General features: G+C 37.6%; 1 protein-coding gene across 3 annotated transcripts in view; it reads left to right on the top strand.

Annotated features, from left to right (window-relative positions):
• The window catches only part of Atad2b (ATPase family AAA domain containing 2B), a 123,076-nt gene that overhangs the window by 18,565 nt on the left and 77,937 nt on the right, over window positions 1–26,574 (top strand). For all 3 annotated transcript variants that reach the window (XM_034514117.2, XM_034514116.2, XM_076942139.1), the window contains exons 3-13: window positions 1,614–1,663; window positions 2,051–2,204; window positions 4,091–4,193; window positions 5,285–5,393; window positions 6,379–6,495; window positions 11,834–11,909; window positions 14,165–14,263; window positions 17,229–17,340; window positions 20,067–20,182; window positions 20,609–20,783; window positions 23,382–23,470. In XM_034514117.2, the coding sequence (XP_034370008.1) occupies window positions 1,614–1,663; window positions 2,051–2,204; window positions 4,091–4,193; window positions 5,285–5,393; window positions 6,379–6,495; window positions 11,834–11,909; window positions 14,165–14,263; window positions 17,229–17,340; window positions 20,067–20,182; window positions 20,609–20,783; window positions 23,382–23,470 (1,200 nt within the window). The remainder of the gene's footprint in view (window positions 1–1,613; window positions 1,664–2,050; window positions 2,205–4,090; window positions 4,194–5,284; window positions 5,394–6,378; window positions 6,496–11,833; window positions 11,910–14,164; window positions 14,264–17,228; window positions 17,341–20,066; window positions 20,183–20,608; window positions 20,784–23,381; window positions 23,471–26,574) is intronic.

Below are 26,574 nucleotides of genomic sequence, written 5' to 3'. Positions count from 1 at the left end.
AGGCTAAAGGACAACCTGCAGGAGTCTAGTCTCTTCCTTCATCATGCAGATCTTGGGGATCAGACTTAGGTCAGGCTTGATGGCAAGGGCTTTTATCCACAAAGGCATCTCCTTAGTCTTTGCCTGCCTGCCTGCCTGCCTGCCTGCTTGTCCTCTGTATGTATGTATGCATGCATGTACCTGTGTGTGTATGTATGTGTGTATGTATGTATCTATCTATGAATGAATGAATGAATGAATAAATGAATGATACAGGATCTCATATAGCCAAGGCTAGCCTAGAACTTGTTATATAGCAAGTTTGGCATTGAACTCTGGATCTTTCCACCTCTCAAGTATTGAAATACAAGAGTGCGCTACTGTGTCCAGGTCTTCTTCATAAAGAGAAAGATGCTAATGATTATTACAGTCAGGAACTTGAATTGCTCGAAGATGTTGTTTTCCTTTTGCCTCCACCTCCTGTGAGAGGCAGTGGTAGTTGAGCTGGGGCAGGGGCTATGGGTTAGACAATGCTGAGAATTGAACTCATCCCCAGGCCTCTTTTCTTAAAAGCAACATTATAAGCAACAAAATGAGAGTTAAGTAAACCCTTATCTAGAGCAAAACAGAACCATATTGTGCTTTTTTTTCTCCCAGTGATATTATTATTCAGAAAAGCTTCTTTCTGTCTGTGTATCTATGTATCTATTTGTCTGTCTGTCTGTCTGTCAGTCTATCAATCCATCTATAGAATGATTTTTAGCATTGCATCTTACTGTTTTGGCTAATTTAATGATGGGAAATTTTAGTCATTTATAGCTACATCCATCCAAAATTTATTTGGCACCAAGACCTATGAATAAACTGATAATTTGCAGGTAAACTGAGTTAATGTTATGTTGGGGCCAGTGCCAAAGTGTACTTATGAGGTAATAAAAGTGACTCTTTTGTGGTTTTGAGTTGATTTTGAGAATGATTTTGGAGAATTCCCACAAACCTTTATGTAGCACAACATGTTAGAGTGCATGTGTTAGATCAGTTGCTTTATACTTACATTCATATGCCTGGAGTGTCATGCATGTGGTGTGCAAAGGTGCTAAATGTGAAATTTTACTTTTGAAGTGTCAAGATAGACTTTTTATTTGTTTTCCAGAGAGAAGGAGGAATAAATAGGTCTTTGTGTGTGTTTTAAAATAGATTGGATAGTTTGAAAATTATCAAATGTTTTTGGTATTTAAGTATTTTTTTTCCTCTTTCACAGTTTATTTAAATGAATTTGTCATAGCTTGGAATTTATTTTCTCAATGAAGCCTATAGTTTTTGTCTGTTGCCATGGCTCCTTATGGTCTTGGTTAAATTTATGCTGCTTAACCTTAATCTTTTAATAGGATTTGAATTGGTACAGTTGACAACAAAATTAATTCAGCTTATATTCAGTTTTTTATTAAAGTTTCTCTTGAAATAAGAAAATGATTTTGAACTAGTATATTTTAATTGGTAGGTTATCAAAGTAAAATTATTATTTTATGAAAAATAACAGATTAACAGTTTAAAGATGGATAATTACAGCATTATTCATTTCTTACCTAAACAAATATTGATATGTTTATGTATTAAATATATTTGTATTCTAGGTTAACTTCTCAGCCTGGTGCTGCATTACCCAACGGACATAGTAGCTTGTGTGAGTATCCTGCTGGGAAACTGGTTAATATTGAAATTGTTACAGTGGTATTAGGTTAAGTATGAAAATGAACAAAAGTATAGCCATTTAGTTTTGTTTTATTAACATTTTTTTGGGACTAGAGATTGAACTGTAGTCCTGCACGGCCCAAAAGTTTCCTACTTTTGAGCCATATATTTCAATCCCTTAAGTGATTTAATAGTATACTCTTTTAGTTGGAAATGACTAAATTTCATTTATAGCAAAAATATTAATATTGAGAACCTAGATTGTTTAATATTAAAGTCATTTAAGAGGTTATATTCAGTTTTTGTAGCCTTTAAAATTTTGATTTTTTTGTTATTTTTCTGTACTCTGAACTTTGAAATGAAATGATCTCCCTTGCAGCACTTCGAAGCCACCCTCTTCGGGGGGAAAAGAAAGGAGATGGAGACCTTTCATGTATAAATGGTGACATGGAAGTCAGAAAGAGTTGTCGGTCCAGGAAAAACAGATTTGAAAGTGTGAATCAGAGTTTATTATTTGATCAACTAGTAAATAGGTATGAGTGTTTATGAATTAAGCAATTTCATTTAATTTTTGATCTTCAGCTGTTTTTGTGTGTGCATGTGTATGTGTTGTATATGTGTTTATATGTATATTTGTTTGAATATGTATGGGGAGGTTTGTGTGCCATTGGAGATCAGGGGTTGATCCCCAATTGCTCTAATTTTTGAGGCAGGCTCTCTCACTGAATCCAGAGCAAGCCAGTTGGTTGGCTTGGCTGGCCACTCGCTCCGGGCAGGGATCCCGTCCCCACCTCCCCGCTCGCTCGCGTGTAGCTATTCTCTACCGCCTTTTTTCACATGGCCACCAGTCCCAGTTTTTACATGAACTGAGCCTAACAAAACAAACAAAAACCTAAATAGCAACTGCTAAGATATTATCCTAGGCTTCCTAGACATTGGTGTTCTGCTTCGGTCTAAAAATTGTCCAATGAGCCTTATTAGCTTTACATTTTATATACCCATTGTCTATGTTTTTGGTAACAATTTAATGTTAAAAGATTCAACTCTTCCCCGCCCTCCAGTACCATGAATCTAGTAGTTATTTATCATAGCATGGTGATGTCTCCCTCTTTCCCCAACTTTCTTTCTTTTAACAGGTCCCAGTATGTAGACCTGGTTGGCCTGAAACTTACTATGCAGATTAAACTGGTCATGAATTTATAGTCATTCATTTATCTCTGCCTCTGAAGTCCTGAGATTAAAGTTTTCTCCACCATGCCTAACCTATATTATGGGTTTTTAAAGTTTTTTTTTTGTTGTTGTTTTTTAAGATTTCTTTATTTATTTTATGTATATGACTACACTGTTGCTGTCTTCAGACACACCAGAAGAGGGCATCAGATCCCATTACACCAGAAGAGGGCATCAGATCCCATTACAGATGGTTGTGAGCTACCATGTGGTTGCTGGGAATTGAATTTAGGATCTCTGGAAGAGCAGGCAGTGCTCTTAACTGTTGAGCCACCTCTCCAGCCCCCAAATAATCAAATCTACTCTACGTTTTTTGTTTAATTTCTTTGTAGACCAGGCTGGCCTTGAACTTACAGAGATCGACCTGCTTCTGCTTCCTGAGTGCTGGGACTAAAGGGGCTTGAGCCACCACTCCCAGCTTTGGGTTTTAAAGTTTTTTTTTGTTTTTTGTTTTTTTTGTTTGTTTGTTTTTTGTTTTGAGACAGGGTTTCTCTGTGTAGTCCAGGCTAGCCTCGAACTCAGAAATCCGCCTGCCTCTGCCTCCCAAGTGCTGGGATTAAAGGTGTGCGCCACCACCCCCCGGGGGTTTTAAAGTTTTAATAAGCAAACATGTTTATTTATTTTGAGCCTTAAAAACAAGATTTATAATTTTAAAGTTTGAATAAATGTATTAAAGTTGAAGATAGTTTTTTATCTCTTTTTTAAAAATAAAACTTTTTATTTTTATGTGTATATGTCTGTATGTGTAAATGCAGTACCTGTGGAGAGCAGAAGAGGGCTTTGGATTCCTTGGGGCTAGAGTTACATGTGTTTGTGGACTGGCTACTTGATGTGGATGTTGGGAATTGTTCTGTAATAGAGCAAGTCCATCTTTTAGTATAATATCTCACTATTTACTGTTAGCTGGTCGGGAACTTTATGGACCAGGCTGGTCTTGAACTCACAGAAATCTACCTAACTGCTTCCTATGTGCTGGGATTAAACATATGCTTCACCACACCCAACCATCTTGTTTCATAAATTGGGAATTGTGTTTTGATAAATTCTGGTTATGAAAGTTATTTACTTGAGATGTTATATATAGTTACATATCAAGAGATAGTTTAATATTGGCTTGATGAGTCTTTAATGTTTATGATAAGGAATGTGTTCCCGCCATTGTCTAAACTCTCTCTATTATATGACGCAGTACTGCTGAAGCTGTTTTACAAGAAATGGACAATATTAACATCCGGCGAAATCGCCGGTCAGGTGAAGTAGAGCGGCTTCGGATGTGGACAGATACAGAATTTGTGAGTATATTAGCTATGGAAACCTTTGCAAGTGTTTCTCCTTAGTTTTTATTCATGTATTTCTGTGTGAGTGTCTGCCTCGTGTGTGGAGGCCCACAGAAGCCAGAGAGGGTACTGGATCCCCTAGAGCTGGAGTCAGAGTTGGTTGTAACCTCCTGATGTGGGTGCTGGGAAGCAAACTTGTATTGTCTACAAGAGAAATAGTTTTCTTTATACTTGCAAACAATTGGGAGTCCAGAAACAGGATGAATAGCAGTAGATCTCCTCCCCTCCCCTCCCCTCCCCTCCCCTCCCCTCCCCTCCCCTCCCCTGTCCCTCCCCTCCCCTCTCCTTTCTTCTCCTTTCTCCCTTCTCATCTTTTTCTGTCCCTTCCCCTCCCTTCTTCCTTCCCGTCCCCTCCCCTCCTTTTTCTTGTTATGTAGCCAAAAATGGCCTTGAACTTCTGATCTCCTACTTCCAGGCATGTGATATCATGCCTGGTTCAAGGAGTGCTGCAGATGGGACCCAGGGCATTGTGTATGTGAGGCAAGCACTTTGTTTGTTTATATTTTGTGTACATTGGTATTTTGCCTGCATGTATGTCTGTGTGATGGTCTGTGTGTGGATCCCCTGGAACTGGAGATATAGATTGTTAGGAGTTGTCAAGCGCCCCCCCCCCCCCCAATGTCATATTTTAAAATTAACAATTGTTTAGTCCTCTTCATTCCATGCTTGGTTTGAGATTTTACTGTCTGCTGCTGTTTCTGCTGCTTCCTCTTCAAACCCCTCACCCCAATTTCTTTTTCTTCTCTCTGACTTTCTTCTCTCTTAGCTTTTTTTCCTCCTCCTCCCTTCTTCTAAAGAAAAAAAAAATAGCCCTATGGGCTTGAACTCCAGGTCTTCTATGTTAAACGCTGACTCTGAGCTGTGCTGTGTCCCATATCCATTTTCTCCTTTGTACTTACTGATTTTAGGATGCTCTTTTCATGAATTTGTGACTGGCGAGTAGATGTACAGTAAATTGTATTGAGCAAGCATGGTTGATTTATTGACTTATTTATAGTAAAGAATAAATGCTATGTTAATATTTGACAAGTTTCTTTCTTTAAAAGGAAAATATGGATATGTATTCAAGGGTAAAAAGACGAAGAAAATCACTGAGAAGAAATAGTTATGGGATACAGAATCATCATGAAGTTTCTACTGAGGGCGAGGAGGAAGGTCTGTGCAACACCGTGTGATGGAAGTGCTGGGAAACTCCGAGAGGGAGGAATATATACTAGCTATGGAGTTAGAGGAGGGTTGTTTCGCTTTTGTTTTTTTGCCTTTTATGTCTATGCTGTATATTTAAAGTAATTTAAATTCAGCTAGTATCTGAATTTTCATTTCCTTTAGTTGGCAAAATGAAGTGGCTATTGGTAGTCCTTAACTTGTCTAGTGTGGGTAAGCCTTGACTGTGAGCTAGCCTGCCTAGTGGGTAGCTCTCTTGTTTTACTTGTTAACCTTCTAAAGGCTTCAAGTTCCTGATTATTTGGATTCTAGTTTTTGTTATAGATTGAGACGTATATAGAGGAAAGCGGAAGTACTAATAGTAGTGGAAGGAGTTGTAGCATTTTTGCCTGACATCTGTCTAGTTCTGAACTGAAGAACACGGAATGAATTTGTAGGTCTGGAACTTGGAACATAAAGCATGTTGGCTGTGTCAATTTATAAACTGGTGACCAGTAAACCCATAGGGTTTAATTCTCTAAGCAATGATCTTCATAGAATGGATTTCAGGAGATTTTGGTATATTGAAAGTATAGATTACTTTCCAAGATAATCTTTTTCCCCCCTGAGACATGTCTTTGTGTAGCTTTAGCTGTCCTGGAACTAGCTTTGTAGACCAGGCTAGCCTCTAACTCACAGAGATCTATCTGTCTCTGCCTTCTGAGTGCTGAGATTAAAGGTATGCATCACTGTACCTGGCCAACAATGGTTTATATTTTTCATAGAAGTGTGTTGATTATTGGTAGGAAAAACTTTTTGTTTTTATATTTACCTAGGCTTATTTTTGGTTATACTAGTTTATACTGTATCATAAATTGCTAACATTTTAAAATGTCACTTGTATAGAAAGAATAATAGATGAAAGTAAATACTGGGTTGAGAAAGGGACCATACCTATGGATTAAAGTGTCTCTTCCTTCTCATATATGGAAACTAGAATCTCAAGAGGAGGATGGAGACATAGAGGTTGAAGAGGCAGAAGGAGAAGAAAATGATAGACCATATAATTTGAGACAAAGAAAAACAGTGGATCGATACCAAGCACCACCAATAGGTAGGTGACTAAACAACTTCTTTGTCTTCTGTAACTGAGTAATTTTACCACTCTTGAGAAAAAAGAACATTTTTTTTTCTGGGCTCAGGGGTGTAGTCCTGTGTTCTGTGCTGTTTAGGAGGCTGAAGTTAAAAAGGCTGAAGCCCAGGCCTTCATCTTTGGCAAGATCCCTTTTCCAGTAAAGAAAAATTAAAACAAAAACAACAACAACAACAACAACAACAACAAAAAAAAACCCACTGCCAAACAAAAACAAACAGTGCTGAGTTTAAAATAATGAAACTTGAAAGTCCTGTGCGTCTTTTTCTACGTAATTCTGTGCACACATGCCGTGGTAGTCGCGATGGCCGGTGACAGCACTGCGTCATGCATAGCATTATTTCCTGTTCTTCCTTTTCCTCTCACTCAAGTTTTTGACTACTGCTGTCTTGTTTCTGTGTGTATAGATTTGCTTGTACGTTGTATTCTGTATTTTTGTTGTTAGGAGTTAAACATAAGGTTTGTATATGCTGGGAAAATGCTTTGTCATTGAGTCAGTCTCTGTGACATTTTATGTACCCCTTTTCACTTATTATAATGTTTCAAGAATCTTTTTTTACTTAGAATTAAGAATTAAATATATATTTTTATTTTGGCTTAGTATAGTGGTTCAAGCCTTTAATCCCAGTGTTCAAGAGGGAGAGGCAAATGGGTTTCTATAAGTTTGAGAGTTTTAGGCTAGCCTGGTCTACATAGAGAGTTTTATGGTGGCCAAGGCTATATAGACAGATCATGTCTCCAAAAAAAAGGAAAAAAAAAGTTTTATGTGAATGGGTGTTTTCCCTGAAAGTGTGTCTGTGCATACATGTATGTCTGTGCATTACGTGTATGCCGAGTGCCCACAGGGGCCATTGGAGAACATTAGATTCCCTGGAATTGGAGTTACAGATGGTTGGTTGTGAGCCACCGTGTGAGTACTGGGACCCAAAATAGGGTCTTCTCTAAAGCAGTCAGTACCTCTGACCACTGACCCACCTCGTCAGCCCTCACTTAGAGTTTCATACTCTGAAGCTGTGACTGTGTGGTTGAAGTGTGCTCATTCTAGAAGCTGTTCAGATGTTCAGACATTCCTCTATTCCTCTTAGGAGTCATTGTCTCAGATAGCTCTGTCACTAATAAGAGAGATGTGTTATGGCAGAAAAAACGTTGGGAATCATTATTCTGGTGTTTTGTTTTTCATTTTTCTAATCTTTAGCTGAAATAAAGTCCAAAGTATGCATCTGTAGTTTACAGTTTGGCAAGTGTTGTAATTGTCCACCCCTGGGAAGCTTTGACCATAATGAAGATAACACACATTCTCATCAGTGCCCCAGGCTCCCTTCATCCCGTGCGGACTCTGCTCTGTCATTTGTGTCTTCCTTGTATTAGTCTTTAGGTACCTATCTATCTTTTGCTTTAGATAAGATTTATATGTTTTTGATTTTATGCAAATGAAATTATAAGTTTGTTGTTTTTGTTTTAATATTTTGAAATAATTTCATTCTTAGCCTCGGCTGGTCTGGAATTTACTGTATAGCTTAGGGTAGCTGTAGACTTGATCTTCTCTCCCAGTCTTCCAAGTGGTAGGTACAATTATAGGCATATGCCTATTCAGCTTTGAAATACTAAAACACTACATTTTGCCTTCTCTTTCATTCAGCCTAATTATTGTAGTATTCATTATAGATAGGAACCATCACAACTGTTTTATTATTTTTTTAAGGACATTAGGATTAATTTTAGCTTTTGATTTGGTTGTTATAAACCCAAGTGGGATGGTACCAGTACATCTTTGATTCTGTACTCCAAGTCTGGGACAGAGGAGGGATCTACATTCTGAGGCCAGTAGGACTACACTAGAGCCCGAGACTGTTTTAGAAAGACAGGGACAAACAGGCAAATACTAAAGAATGTGGTTGGTAGGTTTTATGATTAGCTGTTTGTATTTAATTTTGTAAAAATGTAGCTATCTTCCAAAGTGGTTGGCTATGGCATTTTCTTTTTTCTTTTTTTTTGTTTTTTTGAGACAAGGTTTCTCTGTATAGCCCTGGCTGTCCTGGAACTTACTCTGTAGACCAGGCTGGCCTCGAACTCAGAAATCCACCTGCCTCTGCCTCCCAAGTGCTGGGATTAAAGGCGTGCGCCACCACCGCCCGGCAGGCATTTTCATTAAGATTGTATGTTCCCAGCCTGGACTACATGGTTATTCTGTTTTACTCCCTACTAGAGAAAAAAAGAGTCTGTGCTCCTAGCATAATTCTTGGTAACACATGCTTTTAATTCCATAACTGGGACACAGAGGCAGCCTGGTCTACATAGTAAGTTCTAGGTAGCCAAAACTCTGAGACACTGTCTTAAAAAAAATAAAAGAAAAACTTTATGTTCCCGAGCTGTCGAGATGGCTCAACCGGTAAAGACATTTGCTGCTTAAGCCTGACAATCTGAGTTAGAGCCACAGAACTCACAAAGGTGGAAGGAGAAAACTGTGTACAGAGTTGTCTTCTGACTACTCCCCTGATAAATACATTTAAGAAATTAATAAAAAGTTTGTTTCATATACTTGTCAATGCTTGTAATGATGTGTTTGTATATATGTATGTATGTGCAAAACCCAGCTACAATAGCGTATATCTTGTAGTTTTAGTTTGTGTCTCTCTAATGTGGTTGAACATTTTTTCATGTTTACTTGCCAGTGGCAAATCTTTGTGTGTGTGTGTGTGTCCACGTGCATGTAGGTGTATCTGCATGTGTGTGTATGTATCAATATCCGTGTCTTCATTGGTCACTGTTTTAGGGTTTTTGTTGTGGTAACACTAAGAATAAAAGCAGCTCATGTAAGAAAGAATTTATTTAGTTCCAGAGGAGTCCATAATGGTCGAGGAGGCATGGTGGCAGGTGGCTGAAGCTGAAAGATCGTGTCTTAAGTCTCATAGCGAACACAGAAAGCGAGCTGGAAATACAGTGAGACTGTAAGCTCTCAGGCTCCTGCTTATTGATACAGTGCCACCATCAAGGCTCTATTTCCTAAAGGTTCTGTAACTGTTTCAAAGAGCACTGCCAGCTGCTCTTCAAGTACCTTGAGTCTGTGGTGACCATTCTCATTTTACTTCCTGGTCCCATAGGCCCATGAGATCACAATGCAAAATACATTTAGTCTAACTTGAAGATACTTGGCTGAGATCCCTTGTAAAATAAAAAACAAATCATATACTTCCAGTATGCAATAGCATGGAATATACCTTTCCATTCAACAGAAATGGGGACATCTTGAGGAAGTACTGGACCAAAGCAAGATAGAATCCCAGCAGGGTAAATGCCAAATCCTATGGCCTCATGTCAGTTTTAAAGGGCTTAGATGGCTCTGCCCCTCTAGCTCTGCTCTCTGCCACATCTCTTTCTTGGCCTCACTCCCCTCCCTGTATGCAACTCTCTCCAGCAGATGTCTCATGGCTCTAGCATCTCCAACATCTTGGTGTCCCCACTACAACCCAGGCTTCACGTTCACAGCTTTACATAATTGCTTCTCAGGATCTTTTTCTGACAGTGACTTCAGCATTACCACATGTCCTGGTCTCAGTGCCTCTCTGAAACTGCAGGAAGAATTTACAACATCTCACTCTTGCAGTTTTAATGCCTCCAAAGCTAATACCATGTGGATGATACTGCCACATTTGGCTTCCATCTTGGGATAGAGTCTCAATTCTTCCAACCACTTTAGTTGTAACTTTCCTGTATTCAAGCAAGAGCAAGCAACCCTTTAGGCTTTTTCCGATTGCAAGTTAGAAGCTTAGTTGCTAGTTATTTTTCTATTGTGATAAAGCAATGTAACCAGGAGAACTTAGAAAAGAGTTTAATGGAGCTTACTGTTCTAGGCTAGACTCTGCGCTGACAAAGTGATTACATGGTGGCAGGAGGCTGCAACAGCAGCTGAATACTTACCTCTTTCTTTTTTTGTACTTTTTTCACTCTTTATTCACTTTACATCATAATATCAGCCCCGCTCTTCCCAGTCCTCCCTCATGTGGCTCCTCCCCTCTTCCCCTTCTTCTCTGAGAAGGAGGAGCCCCTCCTGAGTATCACCCCCCTGGCACATCAAGTTCCTGCAGGACTAGGCACATCCTCTCCCACGGAGGCCAGACAAGGCTAGGGGAATGAGGAATGGGATCCACAGGCAGAAAACAGACAGATTCAGGGACAGCTCCTGCTCTAGTTGTTGGGGGACTCTCATGAAGACCAAGCTGCTCATGTATGGAGCACTTACATCTTGATTCACACGCAGAAGGCAGAGAGAGCATACTGAGGGTTGATGAGACACGTTTGAAACCTTATGCCCACCTTCAGTGACACCTCTTCCAACAAGGCTCTCTGTCTCTCTCTCTCTCTATCACTCACTCACTCTCACTTTTTTTTTTTTTTTTTTTTTTTTTTTTTTTTTTAAGACAGGGTTTCTGTGGGTTTGGCTGTCCTGGAACTCACTCTGTAGAGCAGCCTGGCTTCTAAATCACAGAGATCCACCTGTTTCTTTCTCTTAAGTGCAGGGATTAAAGGCCCCTGAGACTACTAGTGAGACTACTATGCAGTCCAGATTAAGGATTTATCTCTTAGTCCTTCCCAAACAGCCACCTACTAGGGACCAAGAATTCAATACCCGAGGTAGATTAGGACCTCTCACTAAAACTGCCACTGATAGGTAGGGTCTTGCCCTCAAGGAACTTTCCCCATCGTTCTGGTGGGGAGGTGTAAGGCAGGAAGTGTAAGCTTTCCCTTCCTCCCTTTTCTAATGCATATTTTATATTGTGCTGTAACCAGGTGCTAACCTGTTTTCTTAGATCTTGTGAAGGTACTTTCAAGCATGAAGTTTTGTTCACATTTATGTTTTTGTAGGAGACTATTACTGGAGGAGATTATTATGCTATTTTCTTTGCTACTACAGATTTGTAAAAAAAATGGATCATACTTTTGGAAATATTAACATCTATTTAAAATGTTATTTGACTTGCGGTGGTGGCACACGCCTTTAACCCTAGCACTTGGGAGGCAGAGGCAGGCTGATTTCTGAGTTCTAGGCCAGCCTGGTTTACAGAGTGAGTTCCAGGACAGCCAGGGCTACACAGAGAAACCCTGTCTTGAAAAACAAAACAAAACGTTTATTTGAAGCAAAATATTACTAATACGAAGTTTTTGTCTTTGTTATATTTCCAGACAATAGTGTGGAAGTTGAAAATACATAACTAGGTTCGCATAGACAATTAATAGAGGCGGTTTATGCTCCTCTAGTGCTTGGACTTACTAGTTATTTCTACCTTTCTTGTTCTTTTAGTACCAGCTCATCAAAAAAAGAGGGAAAATACCCTATTTGATATTCACAGGTCTCCAGCAAGAAGAAGCCATATCAGGTAAGTTGTGTTTGATTTAGAAGAAGAAAGTAGTTGCATATGTTAATAAGAAAATGAGAGACTTAATTGCATCCTTTGCTTTTTTCCTGGCTTTCTTCTGTCCTTTCCCTCATTAGTGATGAACAGTAACCATCCTATACATGACTTTTTTTTTTTTTTTTTTTGTTTACAGTTTATTTTTAAATTTAATTTTTAAATTAATTTTGACTTTCATGTCCTGAAAGTTAAAGTATTTTAAGAGTTGAATGGAGAATGGCCCATAATGTCCTTTGAGACATTGACTAGCTTTTTTCCCTTTAGAGAACTGGTTTTGTTTTGTTGCCCAGGCTTGCCTGAAGCTCCTATCTCAAGTGATTCTTGTGCCTCTGCTCCCTAGTAGCTGGGAATACAGATACTCACTGGCCACCATACCTGGGTACTAGGTCTTAATGCATTTCCCCCTTCTTATACTTAAGAACAAAACAAAGGGAAACCAGAAGATACAGAAGTTCAGAAATTTAGAACTGTATCATTTTATTAAGTTTTGGAGACAGTTCTTTGCTATATCAGCTTGGCTTTGAATTTGTGGTGACCATTTTGCTTCTCTTTCCATAGTGCCTATTTATATATAAAGTCTTTATGTTTAGGATTTTTTTTAAAAAACATGTTCTGGATAGTAATCCCCTATCTGATAAATCACTGGCAAAGATTTTTTTTTCTTACTCCAGACTTCTCTTTACTCTGGTAGTTGTTTTCTTTGGGATATAGAAAAGCTTATTTATTTGAAACAGGGTCTCTCTATAAAGCCTAGGCTGGGTTAGAACCTAAATTCTCTCAGTCCACTCTGTGCTGGGATTTCTAGGTATATGCCACTATACCCAGCCAGCCAGTCTTAAATTTGATTCAGTTTTGTTAGTTCTTGTTACTATTTCTTGAGCTATTGGAATATTAATTTAGAAAGGCATTGTGGTGGTTTGAAGTATACAATTTAAAAGAATAAAGAATTTAATTTGGTTATGATAAATTCTGTAGGACATGTTGAAGGGATGCAGTGTTGTAAGCTTTTAAAATTATTGTAGTTTCTAGACCAGTTATGCAATATTTTTTTTCCTTTTGTTTTTTTGAGACCTTGTTATGTAGTTCTTCCTGTTCTGGAGCTTGTTATGTATACCAGACTGGCCTTGAACTTAAGAGATATGCCTACCTTTGCCTCCCAAATGCTGGGGTAAAGGTGTGTACCACCATGCCTGGCCAGTTATATAATAATTTAACACCATTATTTCTTCTTTGGATTGATTTTAGTCTCATTTATTTAGTTATTTTGGATAATTATTCTTTTATTATGTTATGTATGGATATTTTGCTTGCTTGTATGTCTGTGTACCACTTAATGCCTGGTGCCTCTGGAGGCCAGAAGAGGGCATTGGATCCCCTAGATCTGGAGTCACAGACAGCTGTGAGTCACCATGTGATTACTGGGAACTGAACCTGGGTCCTCTGTAAGAGCAGCCAGTACTCTTAACTGCTGAGTCATTTTTCCAGCTTTTCTTTTACTTATTTTTGAGATAGGATCTTAGTATGTTGTCCAGGATGGTCTCTTGGGATCAAGAGATCCTCTGTACATAATGCTCTTCCCAAGCACCTTCAACTGCAGACATATCATCAAGCCTGGCTCTTTTTTTTTTTTTAAATAAAAACTTTACACAAGGTAGAAGAATCATTATTGGGAAGTAAAAGCCTTTATTTTCCTGTGAACAAGTATATTTACTTTTTAAAATGATTGAACTATTTCTGATAATTTGGGAAAGGAAGAATAATAAAGAAGACAACAAATATCTTGTCCTTTGATTTTGATACTTATAACAACAGATGTTCTCTCTAAATTTGAATGTAAGCTTGTTGCTTGACTAACTTCTAAACTACCATATTTGAAAAGCTACTGGTGTTCTGTTCTTGTTTTTATTCTCCTGTGGAGCTTAACCTTCATTTTTTATTAGATGTAAACTGCATTCAGATAGTGATCTGAATAAACGTTTGCATAGTGAGTAAATGGACTTTTTTTTTCCAGATCTAATTGTTGATATGAGTCTTAGCTCAGTAGTGGAGGGGACTCTGAATGTGGAGATGAGTCTTAGCTCAGTAGTGGAGGGGACTCTGAATGTGGAAGCCTTGGGTTAAGAGCAGCACCACCAAAGCAAGAAGGACAAAAACAAAGAAGACCAAAGTTAGAAAGCTGTTGGACACCATAATGGCTTTTCTGTTTCCTTTCCCATTAGGAGGAAGAAGCATGCTATTCATAGTAGTGATACAACTTCTTCAGATGAAGAACGCTTTGAAAGAAGGAAATCAAAAAGCATGGCAAGAGCAAGAAATAGGTTAGTAAACTTTTTAGTGATACTTTTATGTATCACAAGTTTTTTCTTTTTTAAAAGATAATGTTTTTTTTTATCTATAATGGCATTTTGTCTTATATATAATGGTATTTTGTTAATGCTAATATTGTTTTTTTGTTTTGTTTTGTTTTTGGGATCACTTTACAGACATTTATTTACAGCTGCGAAGCAGCATTAGATAGTAGTGGGCTTCTTTTGTTGTTCATTTAATCAATTAATTTTTTCCCACTTTTTTTTTATTGGATATTTTATTTACATTTCAGATGCCATCCCCTTTCCCCATTTCCCCTCCCTAGAAAACCCCTATCTCATACCCCCTTCTTTTTTAATGCTAATATTGTGTGTGTGTATGTGTGTGTGTGTTTGCTCAGGTATTTTGGAGTCAGTTTTCTCCTTCTAATGTGCACTCATGAACTCAGTTCATCAGGCTTGGTGACAAATGCCTTTATCTCTTGAGGCATTTTGACAGCCCTTGTTTAGTAGATTTCATTTTATATGTGTGTTTGCTTGCATGTATGTGTACTATGCATACCCAGTGCCCATGGAGATAGAAGAGGGTGTTAGATTCCTGGAACTGGAATTATAGATTGAGGGCTGCCATGTGGTGTTGAGAACTGACCCAGGGACTTCTGCAAGAGCAGCCAGTGCTATAACCACTGAGCTATTTCTTCAGCCTCAGTATTTTAAATATTTTTTGACTTGAGGAAGTACTACTTTGATATTCTTACAAGATAGGTCCCTTAAATTAATATGTTCAAGAGAAAATTATAAACTATAACATAGTACTAATAAAATAAATGTATTTTTACATAACTAGAAATTGATAGTCGCAAATACGTATTTATATATGTCTACAGATTTTTATGTATGTAGCACCTATTAAAAATTATATACTAAAATCTAGATGATGGAGAGAAGATGTAAGAGAAGAATCTAAGTCTGTTTAATGATTTGAGACAGGGTCTTCCTAGTGCTTCCCAGGCTGGGGTCAAGGTCCTCCTCTTAGCTTCTTGAATAGCTCAGCCTAGACTTGTGTGCCACTGTAATCATTTCAAATCTAAGTTTAATACAAGTATTCGAAGCCTGTTTAATCTGATCTTTTATTTTCAGAGGGAGCGTGGGGGACAGGAGAGGGAGGGAGGGAGAGAGGACAGAGAGGAGAGAGAGAGAGAGAGAGAGAGAGAGAGAGAGAGAGAGAGAGAGAGAGAGAGAATGTCCAGGTTATAACCTATTTGAGCAATTTTTTGTTGTTGTTGTTGTTGTTGTTGGAGACATGGTTTCTTTTCTTTGTGCAGCCTTGGCTGTCCTGGAACTCACTCTGTAGACCAGACTGGCCTTGAACTCAGAGTTCCATCTGCCTCTGCCTGGAGTGCTGGGATTAATAGGCTACCATCACTTGTTGCTAATGTGTTTTTAAAATGTAAATTAGGATTCAGAAATGTTAGTGAAGTTGGAGTTATCATAGAAATTATACATTTTTTAAGCTATCCCATATGGTGATCTTTACCTGTACTAAGTTATCTTCTTTTGCTAAAATGACACACTGGAGGCTAGGTAATTTGTAGGAAAAAAAAAAAAGGATTTTATTTAGCATGTAGTTTTGGAGGCTGGGTGCATACAACATAGTGCTGTCTCTGGCAATAGGCCCCTGTGGCCACACCACATCCAAGCAGATGTCATCGTGGCAGGAGCACATGGCTGTAGGCTCTCACAGTGAAGTAGGAAGTAGTGACCAAGGCTTCATGTGAGGCATTACTCTCTTCTTGTACTGTGCTCCCACTGACCACCAGAGTTCCTTTGGCTGGGCTTCACCTCCTTAAGGTCCTATTATTCAGATCACAACAAAAGCTCCTAGCTTTTCCTGTGGGAGATAAACTCTGTGAGAAAATAGATTATGCTCATGTTTGCTTTAATTGGTGAGTTACTGCTTTTGGTCACTTAAAAGTAAGAAGAATAATTTAAAAACATGAAACCTTTCGATGTTTTTCTGGGTTATGATAAAGCAGAATGATGAAACAACATGTTAAAGAATATTTAAATTTTTAAAAAACTTTTTATTGATTCCTGTGAGTTTCATATCATGCACCCCTTTCCTACTCATATCTGTGGGATATGCCTCCTCACTCTTGCAACTTCCTCTCAAAATAAAAAACACAAACAAACACAATAAACAAAACAAAGCATAGAAAACATCTTGTCATGGATGCTGTAGTATGTCACACTGCGATCCACAGTATACACATACACAGCTCTCCTGCTCTCAAGTCCTTGAGGCTGGCTCACCTGCACCAAAGCCTCTAGAGCCAGCTCCACTGTGCTGCCCAGTACAGGCTTGGGGCCCACTCTCCCAAGTACTGTGAGGGGCTGGGCCAAATTTTCCTGCTGTCTTACCCTCAGGGCTGGCTTACCCATGCCTTTGCCATCAGGGCCAGCTCCACTGTGTTGTCCAGGTGAAGTGCAGGACCTGCTCTCTTGGGTGCTACAGCTAACAAGGGGCAGTACTAGCTCTCCTGACCACCACAGGTGGAGAGTGGAGAAGGGCAACACCTACTCATCCATCCTACCTCATGGCAGATGAGTGGTAGGCCCAGCTGTCCCTTGTTCTTACTCTTAGGGCTGGCTCACTTGTATCCCCTCTACCAAGTTCAACTCTACTGTGCTGCCCAGGTGAGGTGCAGGGCCCATATTAACTTATGTTGACATTAAAATGTGAAAGATTTAACAATATTTAACATTTACTTATTTATTTTGTGTTTGTACGCCATTATGTACATGTATGAATGTCACAGGACAACTTGTGGGAGTTGAGTTTTGCTTCCCACTATGTGGGTCCCAGGGATCCAATTCAGGTCTTCAGGATGGTGGCGGAAACCTTTACCTTCCGAGCTGTGCCACTGGCCCCCTAAATGTTTTAATGCCTTTATCTTCATGTCTTTAAACATTTCAGATGTTTGCCTATGAACTTCAGAGCAGAAGATTTAGCTAGCGGCATTCTTCGAGAACGGGTGAAAGTGGGTGCAAGTTTGGCTGATGTTGATCCGATGAACATTGATAAATCAGTAAGTTTGTAAATGTTTTCCCAGAGTAGCTTTTTTGTTATGTTCTTAAGATTTTCCTTATTTCTAAAACAACCCATGTGAAAGTAGAAACTCAGGTATGATTAGTATTAACACTTTTATGTATATGTTTTGGATCCTCAAAACCTGGGCTGCTTAGTAAAATCTTTTCCTGTTTTTGTAATTAGAGTGTATAGCAGATTCCAGATGAGGTGGTACACACCTTTGATCCCAACACTTGGGAGGCAGAGGCAGGAGGATCTCTTGAGTTTGAGGCTAGCCTGGTCTACAGAGTGAGTTTCAGGACAGCCAGAGTTACACAGAGAAACCTTGTCTTGAAAAAACTGAACCAAGCCAACCAACCAAACAAAAACAAAAGAATATATAGCAGATAGGAAATGTTTTACGGTTCTGTATACCACAGGAGCCAATTTGTTGTTGTTGTAAGTATGTGATTTCATAATAGCACTTGGATTTTATGTGCTTTATTTTGGCTATGATATTGCTAATGATTTTTAAGGGAAGCAAGGTTGGAATTACAGGATTCGGATGGGCATCATTTGTAATTTGTAATTGCATCGAAATAAGAGGATTAAAGAGAAGTAAGGAATTCAAAGATGATGGAATTTAGTGAACTAATTGCCTTTGGAGAATGGCAGAAACAAACTGAATGTGCTGTGTAGGTTTTGGACTTAAGTAAATAGGTAGCTAATAGATAGACTTGAAAAGTATTGGGTGGTTCCATTATCTAAAGTAGAGTCACAAGAGGGGGAGTGAGATTGGAAAGGTTGACTGTACACATGTTACAGGTATCTGTGGCATACCTAGTAGAAGTTACATGTGAGTAACTTTTTGATTTGGTATAAGGTAAAAATACCTGGGTAGAAATTTAGGCGTCATCCATGTAAACACTGTTGAAGTTGTTATGTTCAGTGAATGATTGTACCCCAAGAAAGGGATGTGGTGTAGGAAGACCACAAGCTTATGAGGATGTGGTTTGCTGGTCACAGTGTCTCATATGGGATAATTTGAAATATTACTACATAACCAAGAGTTTATCTGTGTTTTTATGGGTCTCTTGCTTCTCTATACAATGTAATTTAACCGATTCTTATATGTGATTTAAAGAAGTTATCAAAGTCGACTTGAATATACAATTGAAGATGAAATTTTAATTATCTTCAAATCAAAGTTACAGAGTAAAATATCTATTTCATTAACTAGGATGAAAGGAAATTTTAGATCATGTATGTCCTGAATCCCTAGAAAATAGAACAGGTTTTTGAGGACCTTATCTTCTTTTTAGATTTAGTTTACCGATTCTTTACTCTTTTAGCTTCAGCTGTCTCTGCCAGTCAATTCTAATTTGATAACATATATAAGAGAATTTAGCTTCTTTTTTTTAAAAGATTCATTTTGTGCATGTGAGTTCACCACCATTGCTCTCTTCAAACACACCAGAAGAGGGCAACAGATGTCATTACAGATGGTTGTGAGCCGCCATTTGGTTGCTGGGAATTGAACTCAGGACTTCTGGAAGAACAGTCTGTGCTCCTAACCACTGAGACATCTCTCCAGCCCAAGAGAATTTAACTTCTTTTAGAATGTTTCTGTTTTGACTTGCTTCAATTTTTATAGTTTATTTTTCCTGTCATAATAAAGAATTCATAAAACATTTCCAAGTTCCATGGTAGAATGAGTAATAGGAAAATGCTCTACCAGGGTCCAGTAGGCAGTATCTGTTAACATTCTGTGAAATTTTCTTTTGTCATTTTTTGTCTATATATTCCTTATAAAGTGTTTTAATTGGTGTAACTGCTATGAGTGAGAGGAACAGTCTCTGTCACTCCTGGTGTATCAGTGCTATGTCAGTGCTCTCCAATGTTGTCATTATTATTCCCTATGGAGAAAAGTTAAATCTCTTCTAGTAGAGGAGTTAAATAAATACTGAAGAGTAGATTTTTGTTTGATTTATTTGTGGTTTGGAGTGCCACTTGGTAACTAGGGTTTTCTTGCTCTGTTCATGAACTAAGTTTTATTTTGAGAGGAGACAGTATTGCTGCAGCTGAGGATGCATAAGATCTATGAGATATTGAAAGGAATTTGAAGTATTAGTGTATAAATGTAACATTGTCTATAGATTTATTTATTAATGTTTTAGGTTGCGCATTTATATTATTTTTGAATTACTTGATTATAGAAAAATAGCTTTATTTGCCTCAGTTGAATTTTATCTTTGACTTAATTTTTTACACTTATTTCTGTGTTGTCAAAACTTATTTGTATGTATGCTCATAATTTTCTTGAGGTGAACACCTTTAATCCCAATACTGGGAAGGCAGAGGCAGGTGGATCTCTTGAGTTCAAGGCCAACCTTATACAGAACGAGTTTCAGCCAAGACTATATAGAGAAGCCATGTTTTGAAAAATGAGAAAAAAGAGAAAAGAAAAAAAAAGTCTGAAGGAATGTATTTCTGAATCATAGAACTCATAAATTAAAAAAAAAAAAAACTACACCCTGGGCTGGGTGTGGTGGTGAATGCCTTTAATCACAGTACTTGGGAGGCAGAGGCATGCATATTTCTGAATTCAAGGCCAGTCTGGTCTATACAGTGAATTTCAGACTAAACAGGGCTTTATAGTAATAAGATTTTGACTCAAAAACATACAGACAAAATTATAGAACATATAAAATCACTTTATATTAAACTTCCCCCTCTTTCCCCAAGGTGCGGTTTGATAGCATAGGTGGATTGAGCCATCACATACACGCTTTGAAGGAGATGGTAGTTTTTCCACTTTTATATCCAGAAATTTTTGAAAAATTTAAAATTCAGCCTCCAAGGTATGTCATATATTAGATATTTATTATTGTACTATTTTAATTAATTGAGTATCAGTTAATTTGTCTTTGATTATAAAAATTTCATATGTATATTTATTTGACATGTTCTAACAATGACTCTTAGGAATTATTATTTAGAGCTCAAAGGCTTGTTTTCCATTTTGTAGTTTAGAAGTCATTCAGGCACAAAAGGAGATTCTTTATGGAAATTCCAGGCCTTTCAAAATTGTCCTGTACTTTTAACCTTTTTGATTGCAGGAGTTTGTCCTTTGAGGACTCAGCAAAGTGAGAAATTGCAGATAGACTAGAAAAAGCCTTATCAAAGTGCTTAATTACTGTATACTAATTCAACTTTATATGAGGGAGAGGGATCTCTTAACTTGGTAATTGGTGATAACATTGACTATTTTCTTTGATTCCTTCTAGGGGCTGCTTGTTTTATGGTCCTCCTGGCACAGGTAAAACCTTGGTTGCCAGAGCATTAGCTAATGAATGCAGTCAAGGAGACAAAAAGGTGGCGTTTTTCATGCGAAAAGGAGCAGACTGCCTGAGCAAGTGGGTTGGGGAGTCGGAAAGGCAGCTTAGGCTTCTCTTTGATCAGGTGAGGAAACCAACTAATTCAAGTGCACTTAAAAAAAAAAAAAAAAAAAAAAAAAAATAAAAATTTTTGGGCTTGAGACATGGCTCAGTGGTTAAGAGCACTGACTGCTCTTCCAGAGGTCCTGAGTTCAATTCCCAGCAACTACATGGTGGCTCACAACCATCTGTAATGGGATCCAATGCCCTCTTCTGGTGTGTCTGAAGACAACTACAGTGCATTCATTAAATAAATAAATAAATAAACAAACAAATAAATCAATCTTAAAAAAAGAATATTGTATTTTGTCTGCAGATACAGTTATGAGGAGACATATATTCCAATTAGAGTGTTAAATTTAAGATTAGTAATTGTAAGCCTTAAAGACATACTTATCCTCTGTTATTTGTGGGGAATTGATTCCAGCAGTCCCTAGGATTCCAAAATCTACAGATGTTTAAGTCTAATAAATAAAATAACAAAGGATTTAAATGTAGCTTATTACATCTTTTTGTATGCTTAACAGCATCTCTACATTTCTTATAATATCTCATGCAATATATGTACTGTGTTTGGGCAGATGTGTCCAACCTTTTGGCTTTGCAAGAATATGTTGTTTTCTCCAGAACCATACAATTGAATTTAAAAAATACACAAAAATATCTCATAATATTTTAAGTAAATTTATAATCTTGGTTTGGGCTGTATTCATAGGTAAGTGTCACATGGGTCATAAGTTGGACACTCCTTTAGGAAGTAATGACAAGGGAAAAATCTTTGTACATATTTGGTATAGATACAAGATTAAAAATTTTTTTAAATCTGCAGTTGATTGAAACATGCATGAACTGTGCAGAACTTGTAGATGTGGGAAGCTTCTTACATTTAATCCCATTTTCTAGTACTTTCGAATATTTATGATGATCCATGAAACACCTATTATGGTTAACTGTTAGGTTTCAATGGAAACCTGTGATGTAAAGTAATCTTAGATTACAGTGTTACAGAGTAAGCAGTACACACAGAAAATGTTAAATATTTGTGGGAGGAATTTTATAAAACTATGTTATTTATTGTCATAGTTGTATTGTAGATGCTTTTCTGTCACTATAGTAAGTACCTGGGACAGTTTCTTAGGAGGAGAATGAGTACATCTGTTCTTTTATCTGGTGGTCTTAGTCCCTATTTGGTCCCTTGGTAAGAAAGTACATGATGCCGGAGCAAATGTCAGAACAAAACTTAATACTTTAGTTCATTAGCTAGGAAGGAAAGGTGAAAGATCAGTAGGCCAGGATCCCACAGCCTCTTTCAGGGTGTGCCTCCAGTGACCTATAAGACATCGCCTCCTGAACATTTTACTGCCTTTTAATCTAAGTGCTGCCCTAAGGGTTCAGACATTTAAAAATTGAATGTTTGAGGTGTACTTACCCAGACCATGCCAGATTATAAGCACACGATTTGTGGAATTCAGAAATAAATGAAATAAATGAGTAGGCTAAATGTAACAGGTACTTTTAAAATGTTATTTTCCAAAACAGAACATGGTAGTATGCAATTGTCCCAGATATTTTTATTATTATCACTGTGTGTGTAAGGCCTGAGTTCAATCCTTAGAATCACAACAAATTAACGGAATCCCACTCCTGATCCTGAGGTGAGAGGATCACTGGAGCCTAGGCGTGGGGACATGTACCTGTCAGCCTAGCACTTGGCAGGGCGAGATAGGAGGGTTGCTGTGAGTTTCAAGCTGGCTGAGCTAGAGAGTGAGAACCTGTCTCAAACAACAAGCAAATCCCAGTTTTCCTGTACTAAAAAGATTAGTCCTAATGTAAGTTTTCTTGTGCTTGCTGGATTTAGCAAAGGAAGCATGTTATATTTGGCAATTTATTTTATATTTGATTACACATCAATAAATTTATGTGAATAAAAATATAATCAAGACTTTATTAGGCATGCATTTCTGTGGAGATATATGTGAAATCCTTTGTAAGCCAGGTTTGCTGTTTAACACTTCTAATTCCAGCAGAGGCTGAGGCCAGTCTGGTTTTCATGCTGAAATCCAGACACCCCTGGGTTATTGAATGGAAATCTCAAAACAAAACAAAATATCCTTTACATGAAAATATGATGTAGATGTATAATTGATGAAACAGTTCAAATATCATTTAAAAGTTATTAGTGTAGAACATGACCTAGTGGCTCATGCCTTTAATCCCAGCACTTGGGAGGCAAAGGCAGGTGGATTTCTAACTTCAAGGTCATCCTGGTTTACATAGCAAGTTTCAGGCCAGTCAGGGCTGCATAGTGAGACCCTGGTTCAATTTTCATTTTTATAAAAAGATAAAACATATCTGAAAATAGTACTTGTGGGCTGTAGGACACCTTGTAGCTGACTCTGCTCATGTTTCCTTTTTACTGTGATGTCTTTGTTTCTGTTGTTTGGTTTTTTGATTCTGATCCTTGTATACATTAATAAAATGTTCTACCATTCAACTCTATTCCTCAGCTCTACTGTGTGCTTTTAAATCCTTGCTGCCTGCTGTACTGTTTGCTTTTATGTTTATTATTAAGAAAATACTGTTAATTCAAAAATGAAAATTAATATTAATTTTTTCTTTGTAGGCATATTTGATGAGGCCTTCTATAATATTTTTTGATGAAATAGATGGCTTAGCTCCTGTTCGCTCTAGTAGACAAGATCAGATCCACAGGTAATTTTTTCTGAACTGATTGTATTGATTCCCCCTCCCCCACTCATTTATATATTGTATTAGTATTTGGCTTTAGTCCTTAATTAAACACTTGGAAGGCTTATAAGAATTTTTAAATGTGTCTATTTCCTGGAGGTACCTTCACTCAACACAGGATTAATTTAGAGTCTGTAGCAATTTGGCTAACTTTGGTTTGGGCTACTGTGATAGTCCTGCTGTGAATATTTGTATTTGTGATTTTGTGTCAGCGTGTATTTCACTTTTTTCTGGGTAGATGTCCAAGATAGCAATTACTATATCTATGATAAATGGTTATACTTACAAGTTAATACTATCTTTCTTAACCTCTGAGCCATCTCTCCAGCCCCCCCTTTTTTTAAATCTTTCCTATCTTAAAAAAATTTAAATATGTTTTAAATTGCATCTGTGTGTGTATATGTGTGTGTGTATGTATGTGTGTGTATGAGTGTGTGTGTGTGTGAGAGAGAGTGTGTGTGTGTGTATGTGTGAGCATGTATGTGTGTACTCAGGCTGTCATGCTTTGTGGCAAGCTATCTTCTGCTTAGTCATCTTGCCAAACTTCAAAAAGTTTATTCTTTTGAAACAGGGTTCTACTATGTAGCTATGGCTTAGAATTCAGTAAACTGAGCTGTCGTAAAATCTTAAAAACAACATTCCCTCCCTCCCTCCCTCCCTCCCTCCCTCCCTCCCTCCCTCCCATCATGCTCAAGCAGCAGAGTATGTTTTTCTCATGCTGTGTGTGCGGAGATGGGAGGACAGCTTTTGGGTGCTGCTGCTCTCCTGCTATGAAGGTCCTCAGGATCAAGCTCAGGCTTTCAGGGTTGGCCTCAGGGCCTTTCCTTTACCTGTGGAGCCGGCTCTCTAGCTCCTCTGTCATGTTATGTTCCTGTAGTCTGAGAGAATTTGGACTGTTCCTTATCTTGTCCCACTCCACACCAAAGCCTAGTTTTTCTGTTATTCATCCCTCTTGATTTATTTTGATACAGTGGTTATTTAGAAAGGTGTCTAATTCACAAATATAGTCATTCACCAGAAAATAATGCTTGGATCATTGAATGACATGTTCATCTTGGTACAGTGACCCTATTTCACTTTTCTTCCTGAAGCTGTTTAGTCAGTCAGGTTTCTGCCATAGTCTGTCCAAGACTTGTAGTTAGCTTAAATCCCCCATCCTAATCTACCACTTTAGCCCCTGCTTTTACATAGTTATGTCTTCCATCTCTGTCTACTGCTGTGTTTCTCTTCATTAGAGTCATCGTTGGGAGAGACTAGCACTACTCTTGAGAAAACATCCATTTTGCGTGTTTCTGGAGCCACAGTTAGTGCCCACCAATATTTTTGGGTATTTTACATCCTGCTTTAGAGTGTTTTTATGATTGTGGCATTTGAAAAGAAAAGGATTTTTGACCCTGTGCCCATATGCCACATCCAAATTCACTGATTGCCATAAAAGAAATCATAGAGAGACTGTACTGTGGTATTGTACCCAAAGCCTATATAATTTACCAAGTTGGCACTTGGAGACACATTTTCAAACAAAGCCACCTATAAAGGGGCAGAGATACCTGATCAGCCAGATACATCAATGTCACTGCAATCTCACAAAAATAATGAGAAAAGTAATAATGTGACAACTGAGCATAGTGGCTCTCAAGTAATAGACCTCTACAGGAAAACTATAAGTAATAAGAAAGAGTGCTGCAAAGTAACCATAATGAAATTTAATGAATTGAAGTGAATACAGACAGATCAACAATATTTAGAAAGTCATTCATGACATAATGAGAAACACAATAATTCAAATAAAAATTAGTATTAGGGGAGGAGAAGGAGATTCTTCAAGGGGGCTGGGAAGAGTGCTTTGTGGACAATCATGAGGACTGAAGTTCAGATCCAAACACACATGGAACAATCCATGCTTCTAGCTTTGAGGGATTGGGTACCCATTTTGGCTTCCAAACATTTGGTGTGTACCTGCACATGTGCATACCCATACACACACATCTTAAAAAATACAAAAGGTTTGTGAAACAGAGTAGGTTAAAAGAAAAAAAAAACAAGTGAAAATAGATATATAACATACAAGAATCTAAGAGCTATACTAAAAGCAGTATGTATGAAGGTGATTTATTGCAATAAACCCAAAATAAAAGTTAAATTTCAAATAATTAACTTAATGATGCATCTAATAGGTATAGTAAAACAAGAATAAACCAAACACAAATTAGTAAAAGGAAGAAGTAATAATCAGAACAGAAATAAATGGAAACTTGTAAACATTAAAAATAAAGTGATTTGTGATGAAAAAGATTTTTAAAAATAATATTGACAAACCTCTAATTAGATTAATCAGAAAAAAAGTAGAGAAACCTCCCAAATAAATGCAATCTCAAATTAACAAACATTTAATAGCTGTAATAAAATATAACAATGTGAATATTATGAAAAACTATATAACAGGAAAATGTAAAACAAAAGCACACATCATTTTAGACATTTGACATACTGAGAGTGAACACTGATGACATAGAAAAATTGGCTAGAACAATAATAACTGCCAGTATTGAGCTTGGTGTGGTAATACATGTATATAATCTTAGCAATGAACAGCTGGAGGTCAGAAGATCAGGAATTCAAGGACAGGTTCAGCAGTTGAGGCTAGTCTAGGGTGTTTGAGACCCCCTTTCAAAACAGTAACAGCAAAACCAAACATGAAACAAAATAAACAATAAGAACGCATCATTAGTGAAAAAGACATCCAACACAGAGAAAGCTAAGAGCAGTTACTTCATTGCTGAATTACAAGGCTTTTAGAAAAAGTATTAATTGTATTAATTCTTTTCCATTTGTTCCAAAAATTTGAAAGGTTGAGAAGCCTTCCCAACCCATTTTATGAGGCTAGTATCATCCTAATATAAAAGCCAGGCAAAAACACAACAAAAATCCCTACAGACCAGTGTGTCTGATGAACATAAATGCCAATATCTTTACAGAATACTAGCATATCAGAACAGCACATCCAAAACACTGTACATTCCAGCCAAGTGAGATTTATCCTAATGATGTCAGGATGATTTATCATA

The sequence above is a fragment of the Arvicanthis niloticus genome, chromosome 11 (assembly GCF_011762505.2).
Source record: "Arvicanthis niloticus isolate mArvNil1 chromosome 11, mArvNil1.pat.X, whole genome shotgun sequence".
Taxonomy (NCBI): Eukaryota; Metazoa; Chordata; class Mammalia; order Rodentia; family Muridae; genus Arvicanthis; species Arvicanthis niloticus.
The sequence above is the reverse complement of the archived record's forward strand: the minus strand, read 5'-3'. Positions and strand labels throughout refer to the sequence as shown.